The sequence below is a fragment of the Benincasa hispida genome, chromosome 8, assembly GCF_027475165.1.
Source record: "Benincasa hispida cultivar pf3 chromosome 8, pf3_genome.v1.1, whole genome shotgun sequence".
NCBI lineage: Eukaryota > Viridiplantae > Streptophyta > Magnoliopsida > Cucurbitales > Cucurbitaceae > Benincasa > Benincasa hispida.
The window spans coordinates 31,646,323-31,662,939 of NC_143485.1; the positions used below are offsets into that span (position 1 = coordinate 31,646,323).

Here is a 16,617-nt window from a genome sequence, read left to right on the forward strand (position 1 = left end):
TTTATGTGCTAGTGATTCATATACATGTGGTTCAAATTCCTTCTCCATATTGTACGAAAAAAAAAATCTTTTATTTTGATTGTTATATATTCATTTTAAAAAAACATAGGCAGTTTAAATTATATAAACTAATTTTTCCCTTATAAACTATTTAATTTAATAAATAGAGTTGAGCTTTAATAATCATAATTATAATTATCAATTCTTATTGAAAAACACATTACTCTTAACGGCTACCACATGCATAAAACGTGCTAAAAACTACTATACTTAAAAATGGAAAGCAAAACAGGTAGATAAAGATTCTCTCATTTAGCCACTTTTAGCTATAGTTAGATAAAGACAAGATAGTATAGATACAGAATATTTTTACTATTTCAAATTTATATTGAATTCACTCTTGTATGATAACTCAACAGGCTCAATTCTCCTTTTTTTTTTCTTTTTTTTTTTTTTTTTTTATAAAAAAAATCCTCAATTCTATTCAGAACTTCGAACAAAGAACCAACTTCATTGGCACTGAATTCAAGCCACAGATTTCTCTCCAAATTACAATCTTCATGAAAAAAGTACACATCTCACTAAGATTTACAATACAATGACAGGGAGCTAGACGTCATGCATAAGTTAACAGGGAGCTTATAGCTTATAAATATGACTTGGTTATTCTCGACCTCCCACATATTAAAAATTGATTTACATTTCCAGCCTTCAAAGGCTGCGTCGAGTTTTCAAAATTAGTCCATTACTAGCCAACCAGGTTTGATCAGGATATCTTGTTTGAAGTTGCGGCCAGAGACCGATGTCGACTCCCCCTGACGACGGTAGCACTGCATAAGAAATCAAATGCAAAACAATGAAGTCCCTTAAGACTAACCAAGAATATAGCAGATTGTATTTAAGGTTGAGGAGATACACTAGGCTGCTGGTACTTCATTGTTTGGGAAAGCTATCTTTAGAACTCAAGGACACAATTGTACAACCTATAAAACAAATCTTTTTATCCAAGTAAGGTCGTGTTTGAGAAAGCTGTCAAAACTAGAAATCTTACTTTTGTGCCCAATAACCATTTGTTTTTTTATTTTTGAGAATTAAGCTTAGACATTACTTCTACTTCCACTCATGGGTCTCTTTGTTTTGTTATATACTTTTTGGGATATTATAAAAATCCAACCTAAGTTTTTAAAACTTAAAAAAGTAATTTTTTAGACCATGTTTGATAAAATTTAGACACCATTTAGTAACCATTTCATTTTATGTTTTTGGTTTTTGAAAACTAAATTTATTTCCTCCTCATTCCTTACAATGATTTACATATCTCTTAAGTAGAACGGCTGAATTTAAACAAGTTTTTAAAATCTACTTTTTTTTTTTAGTTTTCAAAATTTGGCTTGGTTTTTTTAAACCATTGGTAAAAAGTAGATAACCAAGAAATTTGGAGATGAAAATAGTATCTATAGACTTAATTTTAAAAAACAAAAACTAAAAACGAAATGATTACTAAATGGGACTTTAGTTTTTTAAAATGTGCTAGTTTTCTCACAGTTTCTTAATCATGTTTACATCTTCTCTAAGTAAACATTTGAATTCAATTTTAAATTCTGAAAACAAAATATAAGTTTTTAAAAACTATTTTTTTTAGTTTTCGAAACTTGATCTGAATTTTTTAAAACACTTTCTTAAAATGTAAACAAAAATTAAATAGTTATCAAACAGACTTTAAAAACTTGTTTGAAAAAAAACAAAAATTTCATTAGGAAAGATCAAAATTGTTATAAAAAAATTGTGAGAAGACAGTTACATTGTTTTCAAAAATAAAAAATCAAGACCTTAATAATTAAATTAGTTTGAACAGTATGCTCATTAACCCTCTCCCATCACCAAACTATCACGGGAAGAAACATGAAGAGTCATTTAGAATGGACCTAACTGATAAATTTCATACAATGGAAAAACAGTTTCAAGTTTTAACCAATTAGTCACCGCATCTGAACTTGAGAGAGGACTATGCTAAACATACCAAACTTTTACTTAGTGACTAAAACATGAAATAAACTCGTGGTAATTTTAAATTTATGGGAAACAAATAGAGATAAAAACTTGTAAATGGGTGCAGAAGTGGGCATGTACCAACCTTGTAACAGACAATTGTGTCATCAGGGTACATTGCAAACAATTTAGTTCCAAGGCGTGCATGACAAGAATCACAGAGGCTCTCATCATTGATCTGAACATGTCTTGATCTTTCCTCCAGTCTGGCCAACCTCGCCTCAAGATCTAGAGCACTGGAGGTATTATGTAAAATCTGTAAAGAGTAAGAAGTAATTAAACCTTCTGCAGTTGATCCACCCAGTTTAATCAATTAGCAGGTACCACGCTCCTAATTTTCCACGGAATGAAAAAGACATTCAATTTCTTAATCTGTATCTACAGTTTTTGGAAGGATTAATTTAGAGAAGTCCTTTGTGCCTCTGATGGCGATGGCAACTAGATCAAACCAGTGCCTCCATAAATTTGATTTCGGTTTACAATTATAGCTTCTGAGTGCCTAGGTATTCTAACATCTGTCTGTATAATTCATGAACAAACGGAAGAAGTAATTGGGGTTTGAGGAATCGAGGATGGATGGTTCATAGCAGGAAGAGAGGAGTGGACGACTGCTGCTTCAGCCTCCTCTTCAGTGCCTTAATAGCGCTGAGAGCTCCACTATGACACCACTAGAAACAATAATTTCACCAGAAATACTTCCCAGTAGTTCACAAAATCTTCAAAATCTATTTAACCAATGCACAGTTGTAGAAACTATCACCAAGACAAACATTCTTGTTTTCTTTTACCTTGAGATAAAACAAAAATAGTCAAAGGAATTGGGCACCATGATTTTCAGAAAGTAATTTATCATAGACGGAAAGAGGATCATTTATTAATGCAGAAAATGACTAAGGGGAAGGTGTCATCATCAAATGAGATCAATTGACTTGAGATGCTAAAGAAGAGGGTGGTAGAAGATTAAGTAAAAAGCTGCAGGGAGAGAGAAAAGAAAGAGAATGAGAGAACCTGTCCTTGACAGTTATGATGAAATCGAGCTCTCAACACTTTTAATATTGTTTCTGAAGCAATTTGAAGTGGCATATCTGGGGACAAAGTCTGCACTTGAAACCAAATATTGATAAGAATATAAAAATATATATATTTATTTACAAACAATCAGAAGCGGAATAGAAAGGAAATCTACCATGAAGGAGTAGACCCTTAAAGTGGCTATTTATAGTCCTATTTTAATATGATTTCCACAAAAGGCTTTGGTTCCCTATCACATCCCTAAGGTGGCTATTATAGCCTACAAGGAAATATGACCAATGTTTATTAAAGCTTAAAGTTTGAGGCGCAATAAAAACAAAATAGTATGGGCTTAAGTGCAAGGCACAAAAAAGTGAGGGCTTTTTTTGTAAGTGCACTAAATATAAAAGCAACACAATAAGAAGAGAAAGCATAGTTTAAGTGGAAATATGAAAAAAAAAATCCTAAACACAAGAATTTTTGCATTTAAGCATAGTAAATTTGATTATTCGGTTAATAAAGAACTAATTATTACTATTTTTTAAAAATAAAGAAAAAAGGCCCAAGGCCCAGGGGTTATTTTGTGAACCTCGCCTTTTCAAGGTGAGCCGCGGGACTTGCACCTTGAGCCTATGCGTGCGTTCGAGAGGAATTTTAAAATGCTGAATATGACAAATGACTAATTAGACATGAATACTAATTGAATACTAGTTAATCTAAATGAACAATTAAGGCCTCGTTTGGTAACCATTTGGTTTTTGGTTTTTATTTTTTAAAATTAAGTCTATTTCATCCACATTTCTTACAATGATTTGCATCTTTCTTAAGTACAATGGTTGAATTCTTAGCTAAATTCCAAAAACAAAAGCTACCTTTTGAAAGCTACTTTTTTTAGTTCTCAAAATTTGGCAAGCAATTTGAATATGGAAGTAGTGTCCATAAGCTTAATTTTTTAAAAAAAAACAAAAACAAAAAAACAAAAAAAAACAAAACAAAATACAAAATGGTTACCAAACGAGGCCTAAATAATTATTAACTCAAAGATACCAAGTATCTATTAAGCCGCCTCATCAATTTTGGTTTTTTAGGTAAGAAATAGCATAATGATATAGAATAAAGTACACTCGAAGGGATCATTAGATACCTTCTCACATACAAAGGCCAAAGAACATAACAAACCAGCCAAAGTAGTTAACAATAGAGGATAATCACAAACCCCACGGGCAAGAATATACCAGTGAATATATCTTGAAAATTCTACCATTTCTCTCTTTCAACAACTCGCAAAAGACAACAAATTGTTCAGCTTGGCTTATCAATGAATTAGAGGCCAAAACATAGATGGTAAAGGATATCCCTCTGGCCTCTGCTTTTGTCCTTTTGTATTCTTTCACTTACCTTAATGAAAATTTGGTTTACAAAAAGAGGAGAAGATGCAAAAAGAAAAACTAATGAAGTTTCTGTCTGTTAGCTATGGAATTTTGTAGTTATTCTCCTTTCATTTGGAGAGATTTTCACTAATCTTCTTTAGGTGGATTCCCTAACTGACATTTTCTGTTTTCGTTTTGAAATCGAGGAAATCAATGTTTATAAATGTAGGAATAGGTGATTACTTGAGGGATGCAGTATCCGATACCTCTAAGACTCGCAACGGATCCAATGATTCTCCATGGTTGTGGAGAAGGCGAACAGCAGCTTTAAACATAGGCTCCTTACCATTTTGAGGATCCAAATACATATCAAGTAACCTACAGTTGTGTTGTAAACACAAAGCGTTCTTTAAAAAATGCACTGAGGTCTTAAACGCATCACTGAAATTGAGGTGTTTGGGGCACGTAAAACTGAGAGAACAAATATGAGCAAACAGAAGAAAATTAACTGGACATAGGCATCTGATCTGCCAATTTCAGCACAGTACTGCTCAGCAGCTTCACTGTCTTCAAGTTTCCTGACATATCATATGAGTTTCTGTGAGTAATTGATTATCATGTTCATGAAAAAAATATATTCATAAGTTAAATAATGCTGCAGGTGTTTATACATTATAAATTCACATGAGAAGATATTCAAAGTCCAACAATTTGCAGCCAACGGGGCAGTTGCTCTAAGTGAAACAATTCTTCCAATTCCCAATGAAACTCATTTTAAAAACAAGAACAGATTAGATAAGAAATAGTTGTCTAAACAGAACAAAGATAAACACAAAAAATATTTTTCAGCAAGTGATTATATGAATAGCAATTCATATTTAGCCCATGAACTGTTTAGAATCTCATATGAAACGTACAAGGCTAGAATCCGGAGCACCAATGCCTCTTGCCCTAGTTTGCGGTATAGAATAGCCTGCCCAGTCATACAAGAAAAAACCATTAGAAAGAAACACAGACCAGTAAGTAAATAAATGCCAGCCTGACGTAACCTTAAATAAAAGGGAACTCCGACATATAACACTTGTCATTGTGTGTAAAGAATAAAGACACACACGTGTAGATAAGGATTTGATAGAAAACCTCAGATAAAAAATTCAAATGAAGGATACTCGATAAAATAATATCCAAACAACCTTTTCCAACCATAATTCTGATCCTTCAATCAAGTGTAAAACCTCTTCTGGATCATACAAATCCGAAGACTGTAAAAAGATCTGTAACCTTTCTCGGATTGGCTGTTCAAATATTGGGTTAAGTCTCTGATCAGAGATTTTTGTGTCAGATGAGGAATCAAGGCTTTGAGTACTTTCGACTTCGACTGCTGACTTGGCTAATGAAAGAGCATATAGTGAGTGGAAGTGAGGATCGCAAGACTCTTTCTCTTCAATCAACCATTGAATATACCTAAACAGATGAGGATATCAACCAGAAAAAAAGGTCTATAAGACACAAAATACAAAACTAAGAAAATAGCATATATGCACACATATATGAATGCAAGTACAGTTTCTCCTTTCATCGAGAAAAAATGAAAAAATACAAGGCATACAAAAAAAACCAAGCCCACAAAACCCCTTAGAGAAAGGATTTCTAATTAAGTAAAATATTACCTAGAGAATAATTAAAAAAAAAAAATCGAGACCAAAGCCCAAAGAGATATGAAACTTCACTAAGGATCAAACCTCACTATGGTCTCTCTCCACATCATGAAGCACTTTATTGTTTCTCTCCCTCCAAAGATCCCACAAAATAGCACACACCCCGCATCCCACAAAAATCGGCCTCTCTCTTTGAAAAGCGGATGGAGAAGGAATCCTCCAATCATCAAGTATAGTTTGATAAGAATCAAAAAGAATATATTCACCAAAAGAGAAGAACACAGACTTAGGGATGAGGGATCCCTAAGCCTAATTTGGAGGATAGACAAGGAAAGACCTCCAATCTAAGTGGATGAGGAAACAGTGTGTATGACAAAAAGAATTGTGTAAACCACCCTAAGAAAAAAGAAGGGGAAAATACCTTTTCCCTGAGTTTTGAAGAATAGGCGGCTAATTTGAAACATGAGGGACCAAATGCACCTATTTTTTAAAACTCAGGGACCAAAAAAGTATTTTTCCCAAAACGAATTTAGATGTGAAACAAAACATGACTAATAATAACAGTTTCCTCACCTATAGTTTGAGTTTAAATTTCATATCTATAGTTCTAAAAAGAAAACCATTAAGCCCAAACCATCATGGATTGGCCTAATGAGAGAACATCCCCTTCATAAAAGACTAAGAGGTCATAGGTTCAATCCATGATGGCCACCGACCTAAGATTTAATATCCTACAAGTTTTCTTGACACCCAAATGTTCTAGACTCAGGCGGGTTGTCCTGTAAGACTAGTCGAGGTGTGCTGGCCCGAACATCACGAATATTTATTAAAAAAAAACCCACCAATGTGATAGTTGATAGGAATTAACCAACATGCACTTCAAAAATGGATCTTTTTTCCACAAGAAATCTCCAAAAAGAAAATCTATATATATCTATATAAACATATATACTTTATATTTTTGAACAAGATACAAATTTCTCATTGATGTAATTAAAAGAGACAAAATGTTTAAAGGAAACAAAAAATTCAGAAGGCATGAGGGAAATGCAAAGTAAAGAAGAGAATAAAAATCGCTAGTGAGGGAAAATGAAAGCCACTGAAATCATACAAATTATACAGGGAGAAAATGATTGAATGATTGAACAACAAAAGAGAGAACACTGCAAAGCTTTGAACATAGTAGAAATCTAAGTAGAGGCATGCTTTTTAAGACATGATTTGAGGCTATTATAGTTCTAATATTAGGGATTTTTATTATCGTAAATACCTTTGTTATATTTTTCTTTTATGGCCTTTTCTATGCTTTCTTTCTTTGGTCATTCTAGTACACTATGAATGGAATAAAATATTCTGATTTTCTCAAACCTAAGAGTTTTACATGGTATCAGAGTCCAAGAAAATTAGGGTTTTTTATGAACTTTAGGGTTTGAGAATTTAGAATTCGTTTGTGTTACATTTAGGGTTTTGTGGAGGAGTGGGTTTATACTTTTACTCACCGTTGTTGTCTTCGGCTTGTTCACCGTCGTCAGCTGCCATTGTCTGCCATCAGCCGCCATTGTCGTTGGAAAAAGGTGTTTTGTTTTTCTTCGCTATTTATTGGCACCGCCCAGTCCATCGAGGAGCTCAACCGCCACTCTATAGAATCCCAAAATCCCACGTTCATCTGACTACTGTGTGAGGCTCACGCGTGACCACCTCCCTCTGCCGTCGATCCATGCGTTGGTGCGTCTAGGCACGTGCGCTGCCTGTTTTTGCTAGTCTTTTGTGGGTGTCATTGAAGTTTCTTCCTTTCTTTGGTGGTGTGTTTGTTTGGACTATATACTCATTGTTTGGTTCATTGAAGGAAAAAAAAAATCTTTTTGGTAAATTAGGGTTTGCTTCTCTTCTATCTTTTTTTTTTTTTTTTTTTGAGGTAATGGCTGACAAGAAACCAATAGTCATGTCTGAGATGATTCATATGGTGTCAAAAGTATCTGAACACAAATTGAATAGATCAAATTACTATTCATGGAGATCAAATGTTCGCCACTTTATTAGGAGCATTGAGATGGATGATCATATCACGGAAGAGCCACCGATTTGAAGCTACTAAAAAGATTTGGTGGTAGGACAATTCAAGAATGCTTTTACAAATCAAGAATTCTATTGATTGTGAAATCGTTGAGTTAGAAAATCACTGCGATTAGTCAAGAAACTATTTTGGAATATTTGGATTTTCTTTATTCTGGGAAAGAGAATATTAATAGAGTGTTTGATGTTTGTAAGAATCTATATCAACCCGATCAAGGAGAGAAATCCATTACGAGTTACTTTATCGATGTCAAAAATACATGTGCGGAATTCAATTCCTCGATGTCAATTAGCACTGATCCAAAAGTTCTAATGGCTCAACGTGAAAAGTTGTTTATCATGAGTTTCTTAGTTGGTCTTGCACCTATATATGAGATGACCAAAGATCAAGTCTTGTCAAGCTCAAACATCTCATTGTTGGAAGAAACTGGTTGCAAATAAGTGTTTGCAGTTAAAGTCAATCTTGATGGTTCTGTCGCTCGGTTAAAAGCATGCTTCATAGGGAAAGGCTACGCACAAACTTATGACGTTGATTATGCTGATACTTTTTCTCCAGTAGCAAATATGGCATCTGTGAGGTTGTTTATTTCATTAGCTCCAATCAATCATTGGCCTTTACATTAGCTTGATATTAAAAATGCATTTCTTCATGATGATCTTCAACAAGAGGTGTATATGGAGCAACCACCAGAGTTTGTTGCTCAATGGGAGAATGGAAAGGTGTGTCGCCTTCATAAATATTTGTATGGATTAAAGCAGAGTCCACAGGCTTGGTTTGGTAAATTTAATCAGGTGATTGAAAGCTTTGGAATGCAAAAGAGCACGTCAGATCATTCAGTCTTTAAGAGAGGTAAGAGTGGTGCCATCTTGTTAGTCGTATATGTTGATGATATTGTGATTACTGATGATGATGCTTTAGGTATCCAGTCCTTAAAAACCTTTCTTCATAGTCAATTCCATACAAAAGATTTGGGCATGTTGAAATACTTCTTAGGAATTGAGGTAATAAGAAGCAAGAAAGGAATACTATTATCACAGAGAAAATATGTACTTGACTTGTTGATTGAAACGGGGAAGCTAGGGGTTAAGCCATGTAGTACTCCAATGATGCCCAACTTACGGCTCTCAAAAAATGAAGAATTGCTAAAAGATCCTAAAAGATATAGAAGGTTAGTGGAAACACTTAATTACCTTACAGTGACTCGACTCGACATAGCCTATTCGGTGAGTATTGTGAGTCAGTATATGTCATGCCCTACAGTTGATCATTGGGCTGCATTGGAACAGATTCTATGTAATCTGAAGGTTGCTCCCAAGCATGGTTTCTTATATAGGGATTATGGTCATACTAATATTCAATGTTTTACAGACGTTGATTAGGCAGGATCTAGAGAAGAAAGAAGATCAACTTGAAGATATTGTGTTTTTGTTGGGGGTAATTTGATTTCTTGGAAGAGTAAGAAGCAAAATATGGTGTCACATTCAATTGCGGAATCAAAATATGGAGCAATGACATAGTCTGTGTGTGAATTGATTTGGATATATCAACTTCTTGTTGAATTGAGATTTGAAATCACCATATCGACAAAATTGTGGTGTGATAATCGAGCAGTACTTTATATCACTTCTAATTCAATATTCCATGAAAGGACTAAATATATTGAAGTTGATTGCCATTTTGTACGTGAGAAAATTCAACAAGGTTTGGTAACTATAGGATATGTAAAGACTGGAAACAATTAGCAGAAATCTTCACGGAAGCGTTGAATGGAACACGTATAGATTATCTATGTAACAAGTTGGGCATGTTTAACATATATGATCCAACTTGAGGGGGAGTGTTATAGTTCTAATATTAGGGTTTTTTATTATTGTAAATATCTTTATCATGTTTTCCTTTTGCGGCCTTTTGTATGCTTTCCTTCTTTGGTCATTCATGTATACTTGTATATATTCATATTTTTAGTGAATGAAATAAAGTATTCTGATTCTATCAAACCTAAGAGGAGTTTTACAGAGGCAAACAAATAAGAACAAAACCTAATCTAATTGCTCTACTTGGACATCAAAAACTAGATTGTAGGAATATTCCCACCTTTTCTAGAGATTTCATTGACAAAAATGAAAGAATGTAAAGCCCACAAAAGGAATCCTCAAATACAGGAAAGGACTCCAATCCAAAAGAATACAACTGAGCTGATAATTACCAAAACTCCAATTAACTGACGACCATAAGGAGGTATTAAATCTCACCACCTCTCACACATCCTCCAATGACATCTCCATCCCTCTAAAAATCCTACTGCTCCTCTCAAACCACACACCCCACAAGATAGCAAAACAACAAGCCTGCCACAAAACTCTCCACTTATCACAAAAAGGAATTGTGAGTTCATGAAAGGGAGCAAGGAAAATGGCAGCCCAACAAAAGATAACCTTGAACTTCCTCCCACTGTTTGCAGAAGATACACTATTGCAGACACAAAACCAAGGTAGAACGCTGGTAGATGTGACCCCCAAGTGTTCACTCTGCCATGTAAGATTTTCCAAACAAGGAATTTCAAAGAAGAGGAAAAAATTGAGGCCCCTCGACTGGGAGACAGGGAACAAATGATAAGAAAGAACGATGGACAAGAGAAACCCATCCTTTTAGGCTCCCAAACCCGAAGATCCCTTATCCCAAAACCCACCCACCAATGAGAAATAATGGAAAGAAGGTCCACCTCTGAAGACTCACGATTAGTGAGAGGACGATGAAAACCCAAAGAAAGCAAGGGGGAAGGATCAAGAGAAATAAACATGGAAACAATCAAATGTAACCTCTTCTCAAACAAATGGTAGAGCTACAGAAATAGCTCAAAAAGGGGCTCCATCCCCACCCACCAATCCTCCCAAAATAAATATTGGACCCATCCCCAACAGAGCACTTAACAAACTAGAAAGAAAAAAAAGGAAACCTCAAAGCAATAGCAGTCTAAAGAATTTTACTAGAGCCTTTCCCACTTTGCAGGTGGCGATAGGTCTCTTAGTCCATCTTATTCGTAGTTTCATCTTTTCATGAATTTACATCAATTGAAAAATCCTTCCTAAAAAAGACCCTGCCATCTATCTAATTCCACGCACCCTCACTAAGACATTTGTATTCTAACTTTTTAGAATAAAAAAAACATTTCATTAAATGAATGAAATTAGGAAAACTTGAATACCTATAGGTGATTACAAGATATCTCTCCAATGGAGAAGAAAAAAAGCTAGACTATAATATGTAAAAGAAGACTCAGATTTACACCCATTAAAAGCATTAGTAAGAACCGAATAAGAAAATCTATCAAAAAGAAGAATAGATGTCCCTGAAAAGCCGATTGTTACATTCACCCCAAAGAGTTCAAAAGAACCCCCCGCAAAATAACCAACCAAATACTGTTTGGTACCACCAAAAGGATGCCCACAAACAAAGATGCCAGGAGATCAAAAATAGAATTTGGGAAGACAAAAGACCATCCAAAAGCTTCCAAAACAATATGCCAAAAACGTCTCGCAAAAGAACAATGAGCAAAGAAATGAATAGGGGATTCAAAGTTATGGCAACACAGTGAGCACGAAGATGGGGAAAGATGCTTAAAAGGAAGAGAAAAAGGAAGTAAAATGAAGTCAATTTAAGACGCACCTTTGAAGCATTTCTACCTTCTTGGGATCAATAGCCCTTATTATGTCATCTGAAATTGAGGGAAAAAAGGGTTGCATTAACGTAAATATGTTTGGAGGGAGGGAGAACCGAAGTTACAATGGCATAGAATAAATATATGATATAATAGACTTAAAAACTTTTACAATATCAAAAGTAAGTGAATTAAGCATAAAATTTCTCTAATCTGGAGGATCTATGACTTTGGAGACTCAACAAAGGCAATTTTTCAGCCAAATCGCTGATTTCCCACTTTGCTTCGAGCCCCCATTCACCTAATCGGGTTATTTTCAAGAACATATGGAAGTTCACTTGTCCCAAAAGGATTTTCATTTTTCATTTTTTTTTTTTTTTTGACAAGAGACAGAATCACATATTCAAGGGAAAACAAAGGAGAACAACCTAAGGGCAGGGGTTGAGACGACTCCTCCCCCCCCCAAAGATTAATGTATAAGAGCCTTCCAATTGTTTAAAATCATAGAAAGGCTGTAATTACAAAAGAATTTGGTGTAATTAGTGCACCACCAAGAAGTTGTATGGGAAATCACTTGTCCCAAAAGGATTAAATTCCTCCTATGGGAAATCCCGCACTCTTTGTCTTAATTCTATGAACAGACTCCAAAAAAGATGCCCTTGGATCCATCTATCATCTTGGTGTTGTCTTTGCAAATAGAAAAATGAATCCCTGAACCATCTACCTGCTGGGATTTAGGCTGCTTTATTCACTGCTTTTGATTGGCATGCTGCTCCCACTCTGGATTCCCTTGATTTTTTTTGAAAGGGAAAAAAGCCTTTTTATTTATTTATAAAAAGAAAGTACAGGAGTTGGGCTTCAGAATGTTGCTTATTCATCATCCATTCAAGTCTACAAAGGCTCATCTTTGGTCTAGCATGGTCTGGGCTGTTTTATTTTTATTTTTTATTATTTATTTATTATTATTATTCTTTTGTATCTGTGAGTGTTCGGGCTAGTTTATGCTCACCTCGACTAATCTCATGGCACAACCCGCTTGACTCTACAACATTTGGGTGTCAAGGAAACTCGTAAGATATTAAATCCTAGGTAGGTTGTCACCATGGATTGAACCCATGACCCCTTAGCCCTTTGGCCCTTTTTTATGTTCCCACTACCACTAGGCCAACCCATGATGGTTATGGTCCGGTCAGAGACAGCTTTACAAAGTCATAGTTTGAATTTTCTTGTAGTAAATCAGAGACAGCTTTTGTATACTGTATAAAAAGGACCCCTTTTGTATCTCCTGAATATTTCATTCAACTAATGAAACCGTCCATTTAAAGGAAAAAAAACCATAAAATTTCAAATATGCAAATGAATGAACTTTAGAAGAAAGAATAGTCTCAGCAGATGGGGAACTGACTTCAGGATGTTCTCTCTCTTAGTACTTTCATTCCTCCGACTCTTGTATCCCTCATGCAAATTCAAATATAAAAATCTAATTTTGGGTGATGCTCCACCTCTCGTCATTTGAATATGCAAATGAATGAGCTCTTTTGTCTTTTAGTTGCGGAGGTTAGTTTTTTTATACCCTCGTATTCTTTCAACTTTTCTTAATAAAAGTACGGTTTCTCATAATATTAATTAAAAAAAATGTGGCTGCTTCAACTGGGGTCTGGATAAGGCTACCTGCTCTATCTCCTAAACTTCTTCAGTAGGCTTCTGATAGATTTGCCACCCTGATTTATACTACGATAGAGTAGGCTTCCTGTTTGCTGAAGCTACTAATTCAAGTTCTCAAGGAAGGTGAAGCCTTGAGGGAGTTTGGGTTTAGGCTTCCTTCGGACCTCAGGTTCTGGGACATGAAACTTTCTACCCAAGGGTTTGCAAAAGGAATTACAACAAAGGAGTTATTTCCCTCTAGAATCTTCCACAATTGTACACTGAAATTCCATCAAATTCAAAAAATTCCCTCAAGCCTTCTAATCCGCTATGGATTGCTTCTTAAATGTTAGAAGAATATGAACATCATGAAAATTTGTGTTGGTGAAACGGGATAAAATTTTAAATGAAGGTTGAGAAAAAAATTTGGGTAAGGAAAAACATGACTGATTTCAAGTTTGCAAAATACCTGGTGATAATTGAGATGATCTTTTTTCTGATGTCAAAATCTGAATGGCAAAATGCTGGTTGATGCCTGCAATCTGATACAAGCATACGATTAAAATTAGCAAAATATTGTACCACGCCTCAGCATTCCTAGCAAAATTTCAAAGTCCACACTATAGTAAAGTTGGTCATATACCCATCCAAGGTGCTGAAGAACCAATTCCTGATCAGATGACTCCTCAAGAATCTTTGATGCCTCTGCTGCAGCTGTTTCCTTACCAGATGTATCTACAATACTGTTATCCATAGTATCATCCATAGAAGAGTCCTTCAAAAGGCGAGATGGATAATTTCTTCCCAAGATACGCCAAATAGCAAGAGCCTTTGAGCTCATCCCTTTACTAGCATAAAGGAAAGCAAGTGTACGCAAATGTCCAGATTCCTCTAATAAAGTTTCCAACTCCTCCTGCACCGCCGATTGAAGTTGTCTGTTTTACAATGCATAGGACCACTAAGGTTCTGCAATTACCACATCCTCTAATAGGGTATTCGAAACCATATCTATCTTGAAGCCACAGTTAAAACAAATGAACTGTTCAAAGGATTAACAAATTAAAATTTTCTACCAGAATTTAGTTTGATGGCAACTTTTCCCATCCTCTTTGATTTGCCAAATCCAAATTATACAATTTCAAATACAGAATTTGCTCTTAAAAAAAATAAAATAAAATAAAATAAAAAATACAGAATTCGTTCACTTAGAGAAACCTCCATGTTTAGTCTTCCATATTAGGAAACTAAACTCTCAGTTTTTCTGTAGATACTCCGCTTTCTTCATTAACTTAGACGGGAAGGTTTTCATATAACCTCATTTGGTAGGAAGGGGACTCCTCATCCCTTTACCCATTTGGTTGTACCTTTCTTCTTGGTTGGTTTGGAATGAAGTGGTTTGTTTCTTGTTAAAAAGGGAAAAAGAAAGAAAGAAAGGACCGTGCTGAATCTATTTTCTAAGACAGCAAATATGTTGTCTCTCCAATGTACCAGTTTCTTTTATACTTGTGTTGTGCAGCATTAAAAAATGACTGTTGTGCTGAGAATTTTAAATAATAAACAAAAATTACTAAAAGGAGAAACTTTGCAAGAGAAGCCGGAACAAAATATATAATTCCATAAAAAAGGCAAAATATTCATTTTTAATGCAAGAAATTTTCTTATTGTTATTGTACATGTGTTACAAGAACATAGACTTTGGTCCCATCTGACAAAATCTCTTCGAATCTACCTTAATTTTCTTGTTTCCTAAACCCTTTTTTCTTTACGGAAAGAAACCACTCAATGAAAAAATGTACAAGGGCATAAAAAAATATGAACTAACCGAGGGAGTATTTTCTATTTGAGTAAAGAAACGAATTTCATTGAAAAATGAAAAGGAGCTTAAAATGCTCCCTTCACCAAAATGTTACAAGAAAAGACGCCAATCAAAAATCAAAGAAGGAAGACTATAATCTCGAAATGGGTGCTTATGCTTAAGCCAGTAAGAACATACAAAACAAAAGGAGCATTATTACGGGTTAAAAACAGTTTTTTACCACTCTTTAAAATTAAATCACTCTTTACCTTTTTCTAAATTTGATAGAATACATTGAGAAAAAAAATGAAAGAATACAAGGGCATACAAAAAACAAACCCACCATAACACCCCTTCTAAAGGAAGGGATTCCAACTAGATAGGATGTTACCAAGAGAATAATTACAAAAAAAACTTCAATACCGAAGCCCAAAATGACACATGAAATCTTACTAAGGACCAAACATTGTAAGGGCCCCTATCCCTATCTCTAAACACTCTATTGTTCCTCCCTCCCCCCAACACACACACACACACACCGAAAACAGTCTCTCTCTGAAAGGCAAATGGAGGAGGAACTCCCTGATCATTGCACGAATATCCCTATGACTAGCAATCTGAACATCAAACTCCTGCAGGAAGCAACTCCACACGACCTTCGCATATTGGCAATCCCAAAGGAGATGATCAGCCTTCACTAGGACTAAGACTCCAAATACGAATATCCCCCCTCCCATCCCTAAAAGTACACTCCTTCGATAAAGAAGAGAGACGACCTCCGTCATTTCCCTGTTGGACAAATGATGGCAGAACCCCAAAGAAAAAGACAAAGAATTCCCAGACCAAATCAAGAAATCAAAGGTCGGGCAATTTTTTAAGACAAATGATAAAGGTGAGAAAAAGCAATGCATAGAGGGTTATCCCCCACCCACTAATCTTTCCAGAAATACGTATCTTTGCCATCCCCCACAATACAACGGACCAAATGAGAAAGAGAGGGAAACTCAAGCGAAATATTTTTCCACGGATTTCAGTGTGTGCCTTTAATCCCTTTTGCCACCCAATCAAAAGGATGGTGGCCATGCTTACTCGCAATGATCCTATGCCACAAGGATTTAGGCTCAAGGGCAAAACACCAGAGCCACTTGGTCAACAAAGCTTTGTTTTGAAACTTAAATTACCAATCTCCAACTGGTGTATACCAAATGAGAGAAATTTTTTATTGATAAAATAGTGTCTAAATAAGAAGATAATCTCTCTATTTATAGAGAATTGAAAAGTAAACTAATCCTAATCCTAATTAATAAAAGAAACTAATTCTAATCCTAATAAACCAAAGAAACTAATCCTAATTCTAA

General features: G+C 35.1%; 1 protein-coding gene across 6 annotated transcripts in view; it reads right to left on the reverse strand.

Moving 5' to 3' along the window:
* Positions 1-491: 491 nt before the first annotated feature.
* The window catches only part of LOC120082786 (Vacuolar sorting protein 39), a 28,503-nt gene continuing 12,377 nt past the window's right edge, over positions 492-16,617 (reverse strand). The window contains exons 5-15 of one of the 6 annotated variants that reach the window (XR_016531356.1): positions 14,108-14,377; positions 13,934-14,006; positions 11,829-11,877; positions 5,624-5,894; positions 5,348-5,403; positions 4,940-5,008; positions 4,697-4,808; positions 3,236-3,340; positions 3,058-3,147; positions 2,135-2,305; positions 492-830 (exon numbers count right to left, since the gene is read on the reverse strand). Coding sequence is in view for 2 of the 6 variants with exons in the window: in XM_039038089.2 (XP_038894017.1) it covers positions 738-830; positions 2,135-2,305; positions 3,058-3,147; positions 4,697-4,808; positions 4,940-5,008; positions 5,348-5,403; positions 5,624-5,894; positions 11,829-11,877; positions 13,934-14,006; positions 14,108-14,377 (1,254 nt within the window). In the remaining 4 variants the exon portion in view is untranslated. Of the gene's footprint in view, positions 831-930; positions 984-2,134; positions 2,306-3,057; positions 3,148-3,235; positions 3,341-4,673; positions 4,809-4,935; positions 5,009-5,101; positions 5,199-5,347; positions 5,404-5,623; positions 5,895-11,828; positions 11,878-13,933; positions 14,007-14,107; positions 14,378-16,617 lie in introns of those variants that run through there. The other 5 variants (XR_016531355.1, XR_016531354.1, XM_039038089.2 and 2 more) reach the window with 5 other exon arrangements.